At 35.5% G+C, this 11587-nt stretch overlaps 2 protein-coding genes across 2 annotated transcripts; one reads left to right on the plus strand and one right to left on the minus strand.

Moving 5' to 3' along the window:
• Positions 1-2228: 2228 nt before the first annotated feature.
• On the minus strand, positions 2229-2978 carry LOC138910124 (uncharacterized). The gene has a single exon (XM_070201347.1). It carries the CDS (start codon positions 2976-2978, stop codon positions 2229-2231), a length of 750 nt encoding a protein of 249 aa, XP_070057448.1.
• Positions 2979-8541: 5563 nt separating this feature from the next.
• LOC138910125 (uncharacterized) lies at positions 8542-9066 on the plus strand. Its single transcript, XM_070201348.1, has one exon. It carries the CDS (start codon positions 8542-8544, stop codon positions 9064-9066), a length of 525 nt encoding a protein of 174 aa, XP_070057449.1.
• Positions 9067-11587: the final 2521 nt, after the last annotated feature.

Genomic DNA, 11587 nt, shown 5'->3' on the forward strand with positions numbered 1-11587 from the left:
TTTTAAATTTTTGACATCCAGACTTGGTTTTTGACCCTCGAACGTGATTCCGGCTTAATTGTTTGGGCTTCTACTTATACTTCAAAGCTCCAAATAGCTAGAATTATCTCCACAACATATACATAACTCGGAATCACTCCTACAAGGTATAAAACACACAATAAGTGCAAAAATACTACCAATTAAATCTCAACATAAGTAAAGTGGAGTGAATTAGAGTGTAATAAGCGACTAAAATACGGGATTATAGTCTACCATCAACACCCCCACACTTAAACCATTGCTCGTCCTCGAGCAATTAAACTACACTTCACATAGATACGACCTTTTTAAACAACTCTCCTAACTCACCATACCAAAAATAATCGAAACAAATTAAGCATAATACCGTAACATCCTCGCCTCAAGATTTGACTCAAAAGCACCATGTATTTTTCACAACCTGCTCACTTACTCTAACATAGAGGTCAATGACATTATCTTTCCTTCGTGAATCAAGTGCCCTCACACAACAATAGAGAGTAGTTCCAAAAATAATAAGGTTTAAGAATAATTAGGAACTCAAGATAGAAAGAATTCACTCACTCTCAGAAGTAATACTCATGTGCTACAAAAGACGTATCATAAGCTTGCCTGTAATGTATTACTCTACTAATTGAGCTCATTCAGTCAAGGATCAAGTAGGACTTTATTTGGTTGTAATGTAGGTTGCGGGATGGTTAGGATACATTTGGATATATTGACTACACCTCCCTTAGCACTTTAATACATACAATTGACCGTTCAAAATGCCATACTTTGGTCAAACCATAACTCCACCCTTACATCAATATATGTCAACTCCCAACTTCTTTAAGCACAAATACATTAAGAATTACCACAAAATTTTGAGTGGCTCTTACTTTTTCAAAATAATGTATATTTCTCCTTAATTCAATAGCTCCACTCAAAGGCCAAACCAACACCCCGCACTTTAACTTTTACTCATAACAAATTCAAGTGCTCGTGAGAGGTAAGAAGGTTCAAATAGATGGTCAATTCAAATAATTGGGTAAGGCTTGTAATGTGGTTGCCAAAGAAATAGGATTACAGGCTCAAAGGAGTCAACTAAGATACATAACAATTAAGTGAGTACAATATATAACTGGTTAAACAAAGAAATGCCTATATCACTTCCAAGACTGAATAAAACTACTATTTTACTTTGCTAACACATGGGGCAAGTTTTAGACATCAAATGCAATGCACAGAATATACGAAATCTCACACACACACATGACACATAACTCACTCAGGATCGGACTCATCGAGACATTCTAGTCAAAGCAGTTAAACAAAGTTAAGATCATACAATTTAAGGTACTTATACAAGAGTAAAAAACTGAGCCTAAGCGTTACAACTAAAGCACTTACTATTCTCAAGGTATAATACAGTCAAGAGATATTGCTTTCATTTCAAATCACAACACAAGGTTTCCTAATAAAACTAACTACACCCAGTTCAAATAAAATCCTTGGAAAAGAACTGTGGCATAAAGGAAAACCAAGAGGAAATTATTATACTACCTAATTTTTTTTTTCAACTTAATCCCTCAAGAAACCTGTCGAATGACATCCATCGTCGGGAAAAATAAAAACTTTTAAAATTTTTAATCAAATGAATTACAAAAACATGCATACACATAGATATTTATACATCTTATACATATATACATACCTACTCCACACTTTAAATTATGCCATGTCCCTATGACATGCAAATAAAAGCAAGAAGTAAGGAAAACTTTCCTGAATATCTAGTCGGCGTTTGAGTCGAAGTTGGGCTCCATCCCTCGCGCCCGAACTAGTGCACACATCCATGCAGATGGCTTCTTCTTAGCCCTCTTGGGGTACACCCCACACATATCTTTTTCACTCACTGTAGCCTTCTCTGTCATGCCCTTCACTTTCCACACAACACTAGCAGATAGTTTTTCCATTTTTACCCCCGTTTCTACATCCATTTCAAAAGTCACAGTTTCCTTGACCACTCTAAGCATGAGTTTTCTCTCATGTATATCTAATATTGCTCTACCCGTTGCTTGGAGTGGTATTCCTAGGATGAGGGAGACTTCTTTGTTTTATTCCATATTAACCACTATGAAATCCACAGAAAATACAAACTTATCTACCCGAACTAAGATATCTTCAACTATTCCCTCAGGTATTAGAGTCGTTTGGTCTGCCAGCTACAAAGATATTAGTGCAGACCTTATCTCTTCAATCTCCTTCTCCAGTTTCCTATAAATGGATAGAGGTATTAAATTAATTGAGGCCCCAGAATCATATAGAGATATATCAAAATTAGTAGTGCCTAGAGAGCAAGGTATGGTAAAACTTCCTGGATCTCCACACTTTTGTGAGAGTTTATTTTGCAATATTGCACTGTAATGCTCTGTGAGCTTGACCACTGAGATTTCTTCTATTTTCCTCTTCTTTGTCAGTATCTCTTTCAAGAAATTGGCATAAGCCGGTATTTGTAAGAGCACTTCTGTGAATGGTAGGTTTACATGAACCTGTTTCAGCACATCTAGAAATCTTTCGAATTGTTTGTCCAGCTTTTCTCTACTTAGCTTTGGGGGAAAATGCAACGCAGGCATATGCTTGCTTGTCTCAAGTTCCTCCCTTCTCGAGTTTTCTTCCTTCTTCTTTTCGACACCACTTTTCAGCTGCTCCCCACTTTCTTTTTCATGTCTCGCACCTTTGTGGATTGGGGTGAGATCTTTCAACACTTTCCCACTTTTCAAAGTTACAATATTCACTGTTTCTTTGGGATTTCTTTCTGTATCAGCCAGGAGTGTTCCTGGGGCTCTCTCAGACATTAAAGTAGCTAAGTGCCCAACCTGTATTTCCAGACTTCGAAAAGATGTACCCAATTCTTTGATAGCTTCATCATGGGCATCAAGCCTCTCACTCGTCTTGATAATTAAGGTCTTCATAAGATCCTCTATGCTGGGTTGATTCAACTGTGAAGATTGATACTGCTGCCTCTATAGATTTTGAAAACCTGGAGCTCCTTGTTTCTGAAATCTGAGTTGTTTTGTTGCCATGCATTTGCAGTACCCCTAGGTGAACTGCATAAAAAATCAGGGTTCCTTTGACCCATTGCATTAAAATTATAGTTTCCTACCGCATTCACTTCCTCAGTTGAGGCTTGACACTCACGAGTAGGGTGTCCTCTTCCACATATATCACAAGTTGCGTGGTGTACATTTTGCATCGAAGCTACAGTTAGCTTTCGTATTTCTTTAGCCATAGCATCAAGTTGTACTTGCGCAGATATAGTAGAATCAACTTGGTGAACACCAGTTGATTTTCTTCTTTCCATATTATTAGAGGGCCACTGATTAGTATTTACGGATAACTCATCAAGAATTGTAACTATCTCTTCTGGAGTCTTCTTCATAAAGGGGCCTCCAACTACATTGCTCAATATTCTACGTGAGGTCGGTGTCAATCCATCCCAAAATTCTGGAGTTGCATCTAGAGTTCAATTCCGCTATGTTGATACCTCCTAACTATCTCCTTAAACCTCTCTCATGCTTCAAAACAGTTTCATTCTCTTTCTAGCAGAAGTTATGGATTTTTCTTATAAACTTGACCGTCTTAGCTGAGGAGAAATATTTATCAAAAAATTTTCTGGTCATTTCCTTCCATGTTCTAATTGATCCATTTGGCAAGCGTCGAAGCCACTGCTTCACATCATCTTTAAGTGAAAAGGGGAATGCCCTTAAATGCACTGCATCTTGTAACACCCCATTGTATTGAAAGGTGTTCATAATCTCCTCTAAGTCCATCAGATATGTGTTTGGATCTTCGTTTATCTTCCCTCTGAAAATGCAATTGTTTTGAATGGTTTGAAGCAAACCTTGCTTCAACTCGAAATTATTGGTTGCAATTGGAGATGATCTAACACTTGAGAATCCTTGATCATAGACTGGTCTGGCGTAGTCACCCAATGCTCTACCAAGCCTTAGTAACGCATTCTCGCAATGGTCTTCAATCAAAGGTCAATTTAGATTGAATCTTCGACCCCTATTGTCTTCGATAGTTTCCTCAGCAGCTCTATGGGTTGCCTTAGCAGCTATCCTTGCAGCTGCCTATACCTCATTGTCATCGCTATTAAACATGTGTTCTTGGGTTGAAGGTTTCCCCAAGAACCTTACGGTAAACTCTTTCTCCTTCCTCAATTGCCGCAGGTGTTTTTCCAATTTCGGGTTGTAGGGTATTACTTCTTTACAAGAAGATCATGTCATATACTGCGGACTTAACCTGTTGCCCTATACACGGGGGAGAAACCCATGAAGAACAAAATAAAAGTAAAATAAAAAATAAAAAAAAAATAAAAAAATAAATTCCTGAATTAGCACTACAAAATATTTCAAACACTATTGATTGCCAATCCCCGGCAACGGCGCCAAAATTTAACGAGCGCAAAACACACACTTAAATTGTGTTCGCATAGTCAAAGATAGTATAGTATAATATCGTATCCACGGGGATTGGAGTTAAACAGTATTATCGTAGTTTGTAGCTAGAATGCTATCCAAGATGATCAACAATTTAGATTTATGTGGTTAATACTAAAATTAATTAAGAATCTAGAGCTAATTTACTAATGACAATCGAAGCAAGGCCTAAGCAAAGGAAGATATCAATGGGAGAAAATGGGGTTTTGATAGGATAGGTGCAAGATAGTTGTCTGGAATTTAACTCTAGATAATTCACTTCTAATATTCAAGTGAGTTTCTCGAATTCACTTAATTATTAGTACAATTGTTTAGTAGAAACTCCTCTCTTGATTAAGTCTTAACCTCTCAATATGAACCAATTTAAACTCTTTGAAGATATGCAAGAATGCGTAATGGATTGGTCTTTAGGAGAACCTCTCTCGATTATTCTCCTAACTATGTTTAATCAATAATTCAACTAGCCTCTTTCGATTACTTAGAAAAATCTATGAACTCAACCCCCAATATAATGCAAAGATATCACAAGTTATGCCTCTTTCGATTACAAGAACAAGTGAATATAGATGCAATAATTAAATCTTCCAAAAACGGTTCAAATATATAAAAATATAGTTATAATCCACAAACAATCATCAATATACCAAATCCATCAAAACCTAGTTGGATCTACTCCATAGACATGGAGAAGTTCTTCACAAATATAACTAAAGTATAGGAAAACATAAATTCAATCCAAACCCGAATCTTGAGTAAGGAAGGAATGATGAAATCCTTGTGCTTGTGTTCTTCCAACTTCTCCTTAGCCTCCTTGGCCTCCTTAGGTCGAAATTGTGTCAAAAGTCCATCTAAAATGGTGTTTTGGTGTATTTAAGTCGTCCCCAAAACAAACCTTGGACGAAACTACCTTTTTTTTAGCGGAATTGGGAAGTCACTCTAACATTTTTGGGCTAGCGCGCCCCATGCCGCGCCGCCCCATGCTGCGCGGTTGTGGAAAATTCCAGAACGATTCAAAATATGATTTCTGGCCATTTTTTGCACGGCCTTAAATGAGTTTTTCAAATTTTTGACATCCAGACTTGGTTTTTGACCCTCGAACGTGATCCCGGCTTAATTGTTTGGGCTTCTATTCAGACTTCAAAGCTCCAAATAGCTAGAATTAGCTCAAAATAGGTAGAATTAGCTTTACAATATCTACATAATTCGGAATCACTCCTACAAGGCATAAAACACACAATAAGTGCAAAAACACTACCAATTAAAGTTCAACACAAGTAAAGTGCAATGAATTAGGGTGTAATAAGCGACTAAAACACGAAATTATAGCTTATCATAAAAATATCAACTTCTAATCCAAGAAAAGTTTCTTCAGAAAAACCGCTGGAGACCATTACTATAATTCTCGACAGCTGCTAACTTTTACTTTTTGCAAACTATCATATGTTTAATTATTTAGGATTCAACACAATATCAAAGTAAACGTAGGTTTTAAAAAGAGTTTCATGATTACTCATATTAAAAAGAACTTTTACGTGCTTAAATCATGAAAAAAAAAAAATTAATCCCGCACGTAAAAAGACATATAACATAATATAAGCTTTTAAATATATTGGTCTATGACACATTTCAAAAGAACGGCACATAATGAGACAAGTTTCAAAGATTTTAGCTATTAGTCAAAGAACTGAACGAAGAATTACTAAGTTGCCTGTTCTTTTTATACGACAAGTCGTTTATTTAATATAAACTGTAGTTCATAATTATTAATTTATTGTACGCAAGTATATTAATATCTTTTTCGCGACGAGATTAGAGTTGTGGGTAATAGTTATAACTGCAGTTCTTTTTAAGTGTGCGATTTCAATCCTTCCAAAAATTCTTTCCTTTTTTAAACCTTATATATCCTTATTATTTGTGGATCTCTTCTACCCGAAGGAAAAACAAGAAATTGGAACAGTGATTGTATCGTTGCGGTGTTAGTAATGTAGATCTATTTCCTCCTCACAAATATAGACTAAACAGTGATTGTATCGTTTCGAACGCTGATAAAAAGGAAATGAAAATGTTAGGGCAATTTGTCGGTGAACCTCTTCGGTGCGATACCAATTTTATATATATATATATATATATATATATATATATATATATAATTTTTCTAATATTAAATCAGAAAATACTAATTAATTTAGGATGAAGCCAAGTAGTAATTATATAACTTGATAAAATAAGCAATAATAAGAAAAAGAAGATGGACGTACTAGTGTAAATAAAGGGGTTTTTTTTTAATTTTAACCCACGCCACAAACTATTTATATTTGACAACCAAAAAAGTATATAATATTTATATCATTTTGATATATAACATACAATATATATATATATATATATATATATATATATAAAATTATTATTATTTTAATATCGACTATACAATATTATTTCATAGAGCCAGCGGAATCTTGATTGCTTGTTCAGAAACGTGCTTTCCAAGTGGATAGACGCGTAGAAGTAGACGTCACTAACATGCAAAAAAGTAGGTGAGATTTCGACTCTTCTATACAATCATACAAAACAAAAGATAGAAAAAAGAAGAAGAGGCATAACGACTTCTAAAGTCAATAGCCCAAATTGCAGTAATAATGGCATCCTTTTTAGAAAGATCCAAAAGCTACTTTGCATTATAGATTCCAAGCTCAGCCACTTGTGACTTGACTATATAACGCGGGATTCCTCTGCTTTGCTGTACATTGCTTTTTTTTTTTCCTTTTCTTTTCTGAATTTATAATTGTGGTGATTGAATCATTCGCATGTATACATCTCGACTAATATATTGCTCTATCTCGTAAGTATATATATAGAGTAACTTTACTCACTAATATTAGAGTGGATGAGATCTTACAGATTGTTGTAGTTTAGATTAGTACCTGGAATTTTCAAATTGTTTCTCCCATGTATCGATCATTCAGCCATTTAGAAGAGCAGGGGCAGATGTAGTTTTTACGTTGCGAGCTCAAAAGAACTTATATGTAACTTTTGACATGAAGTATAAATTTATATAAAAAATCTAGTAAATCTCAATAAATATTAAATTTGAACCCAAAATTTTAACAGTATATGAATTCAAAACTGAGAATCTTATAAAGTAAACTCATCAAAATTTAGAATCATTACATGAGAGAAGCTCGAGATGTGTTGGACCTCAAGTTAGTTTGGGCCAGCCTAGTAACAGAGAGAGGCCCAATCAGTCTAGTAGTGTAACGTTTGGGCTTAGCTACTAATTCTTTTATTTATTGTTTGACCCGACCCAAATGTATTTTTTGTATATATAGTTAGGAGTTTTATTTCCCAAATGTGTAATTCATTTTTGACATCATATCAATAAAATTGATTTGATATTTTTTTCTTTACTGTTCTTCACATTTCCACTAACAGTTGGGTGCGCTTTCACAAATTTTCGCCATTGATCTCGATTTCAGATGTTAACATGGTATCAGAGCCTAGAGCTCGATAGATTATAACAATACGGTTCGTCTGATAGTACCCTTGGGGTCAGATTCTCCATGTTCTGCTTTTTCCGGTGACGGCTGCATCGGAGCTCCATTTTTCTGATTTTCACGGTGAATTTAGGTTGCATCTCTTCCTTTTTCGTTCTACTAAGGAATTTCAGTACTGTTTCTTCCACTCTACTTAGTTGATTGTGATTAACTGTTACTGGTTTTCAGAAATTTGAAAGCCTAATTTTTCAACAATCACGATGAGTACTACTAGCGGTACTTCGAATATAAATGTATCATCTACATCACCTGAGTTCACTTTTTCTACTGTGGAACCTTCGCACCCACTCTATCTATATCCATCCGATTCTCCTAGAACTGTTATTGTTGCCACTATATTCAATGGTTTGGATTATGGGAGTTGGCAGAGGAATACTGATAGGTCTCTCGTGTAAAAACAAGCTAGGATTGATTAATGGAATGATTCCTAAACCTAGTGCAGATTCCCTCTTGTATGAGCCTTGGTGTCGATGTATGATATGGCTATTGCTTGGATTATGAATAGTTTGGACATGGAAATTAGAGAGAGTGTTATGTACATAGAATCAGCTGAAAAATTATGGAAGGAAATAGAGCAACATTATGGAAAGCCAAATAGGAGTAAAATATTTCAGATACGCAAGGAAATCTCTTCTATACCTCAAGGATCTTCCAACACTGCATCTTATTTCAATAGGATTAAGAAACTCTGGGATGAGCTAGCATTTTCTATATCCTATCCTTCGTGTATATGTGGGCGCAAGGAAGCCTTTCAGAAGATAGAAGAAGGCCAAAAGGTTCACCAGTTTCTAATGAGTTTAAATGAGAACTACTCCAACGTGAGAAGAAATATTTTGATGATGAAACCCCTTCCAAATATAGATAATGTTTATGCAATTCTCATTGAGGATGAGAGTCAGGCAGATGTTAAAAATTCAATTCTCTCTTTCAGCTTAGAGTCTACACCATTCACTACTGCAGTTTTGAAACCACTTTCTACTGGAGTTCAAAAGCCATACAATTAGAGAATCAATTTTGATCCTTCTAAGAATTTAATTCGAACCTGGTTTGCAAGTATTGTAAGAAGCCTGGTCATTCCATTGAGAAGTATTATAAACTACATGTCTATCCAACTGGTTCTGGAGTCAGACTAAGGATAAATGTTGCATGTGCTCAAGTTTGTGACTCTCAGATGACAGGGCATTCTCAATTGGCAGGGCACTCTCAGATGGCAGGGCATTCTAAGAATTCTTGAACAGATAGTTTTAAGGTGATTCAGACTGATGTTGGAGGTCATGTGTTGACTAAGGAGCAATATGACTAGCTCCTTTCTCTTATCCAGTAGTCTAAAGTCTCTTCTACTGCTCAAGATTTTTCTTCAGGGTCTGCTAATTTTGTAGGTATGATAAACTCTACTACTATTAGTTCTGATGGTATTCTTGCATGCAATGTTTCTAGAATAGAGAGTAATGTTTTGATTATAGACTCTGGTGCTACTAATCATATGACACCTTATAAATCACTTCTTAGAAATATCAAACCTCTAACTTTTCCTTATCTTCTAACTCTTCCCAATGGCTACTAGGTTAAAGTGACCTATACTGGAACACTTTCTCTATCCTCTGATATTTCTCTTCCTAATGTGCTTTTTGTTCATTCATTTCATTATAATCTATTTTCTTTGTCTAAATTGTTATTACACTTAACTAGTTATGCACTTTTCACACCTACTACTTGTATCTTGTTGCAGGGCCCTTTTGTGAAGAAGCTGCTGGTTCTTGGTAGACTTTAGAAGGGGTTATACCTTCTGCATTCAGATATTCTTTCTCCCATTGATTCATGTGATTTTGCATTTGTAAATACCATAACTGTCATCCTTGATAATTCTAATAAGAGCAGTGTTGATTCCAATTTTGAGTCTGCTTCATTAACTGATAATACTATTAATACTCTATCTTCTACCTTATCTCTTGATCATATTTAGAATTTGAGGTTGGGTCATGTACGTTTTGCTAAAATAAAAAATATTCCTTTTCTATCTGATAAATTACTTAAGAAACAATCTTTCTTGTGCCCTATTTGTCCATGGCTAGGCAACAAAGACTACCATTTTCTATGAGCACCATTCATTCTTCTACTCCTTTTCAACTAGTTCATGTTGATCTTTAGGGACCCTATCACACTCAAACTTATAATGGATTTAAATATTTTATTACTTTTGTGGATGATTTTACCAGGGCAACATGGACTCATCTATTATCATCTAAATCAAATGCTCTTACTATACTTAAAATCCTTTATCCTTATGATTCAAATTTAATTTGGTTGCCCTGCTAAAACTATTAGGTCTGACAATGCTTTTGAATTGGGTTCTATTTATGAGGGAACTTCTTTCTTTTCTACTCAAGGAATCCTCCACTGAACTTCCTGTCTACACACACCTCGACAAAATGGTATGGTAGAAAGGAAACATAAGCACTTATTAGAAACTGCAAAGGCTCTTCTCTTCCAATCTAAATTGCCTGTTAAGTATTGGGGTGAGTGTGTTTTGACTGCTACATATCTGATAAACAGATTCCATTCCCCATTACTATAAAATAAGTTACCTTTTGAACTTTTGTATGGTGTTTCTCTTCCTTTCACTCATCCGAGAACATTTGGATGCTTAGCTTTTGTTGTTGTGCCAAAACCTTATAGAGACAAATTTAAATCCATAACCATCTCCTCTGTTTTTGTTGGTTATAGTCCGGGAAGAAGGCCTATATATAAACTACTGAATCTTTCTTCCTTAGTCATCTTTCATTCTAGAGATGTAGTTTTTCGTTAGCATGTCTTTCCATTCTCTACTTCATCATCTTATTCTTCTTCTTCTTATTTATTTTCTCTTTCCTTCTCTACTCCCCCAGCTTCTCCTCCTCTTGTAGTTCCTTCTGATTTCGTTCCTTCTTTCACACATATTTCTCCTACTTCCTCTTCAGAACCTTTTACTTCTTCATCTTCTTATGATTCTAATCTTCCTCTAAGGAGGCCACAGAGACCTCACCAAACTCCTGGTTATTTGAAGGATTATGTCTGCACCACTGTATCTAAGTCTGAACATTTTCTTTTATCTGATGAGGCTTGTTTGCTAGAACCTCAGTTCTATCAACAATATGTAGGCCATCCTGCTTGGCAGGAAGCCATGTTGAAAGAGTTTCAAGCCCTAAAAGCCAATAACACTTGGGACATAGTGCCTCTTCCTCCAGGGAAGAAAGCATCCCTTGTAAGCGGGCATGTAAGATTAAACATAAGGCTGATGGGTCAGTTGAGAGGTACATGGTTAGATTAGTTATTAGAGAGGACAATCAATAGGAGGGTGTTGATTTTACTAAAACTTTTTGCCCTGTGGTAAAATTAACAACAATAAGATGTCTGTTATCTATAGCTATTAAAAGAAACTAGACAGTCTTTCAATTAGATGTCAATAATGCATTTTTACATGGGACTTAGATGAAAAGATGTTCATGAAGATTCCTCAAGGTCTTTCTGTCCAATCTGTTTTCTCTT

Source organism: Nicotiana tomentosiformis, chromosome 4, assembly GCF_000390325.3.
Source record: "Nicotiana tomentosiformis chromosome 4, ASM39032v3, whole genome shotgun sequence".
Classification (NCBI taxonomy): Eukaryota; Viridiplantae; Streptophyta; class Magnoliopsida; order Solanales; family Solanaceae; genus Nicotiana; species Nicotiana tomentosiformis.

What these genes read in the sequence shown, in the direction of transcription:
- LOC138910125 (XM_070201348.1), top strand. Translation starts at nt 8,542, where the DNA reads ATGGCTATTGCTTGGATTATGAATAGTTTGGACATGGAAATTAGAGAG.
- LOC138910124 (XM_070201347.1), bottom strand. Translation starts at nt 2,978, where the DNA reads ATGAAGACCTTAATTATCAAGACGAGTGAGAGGCTTGATGCCCATGAT.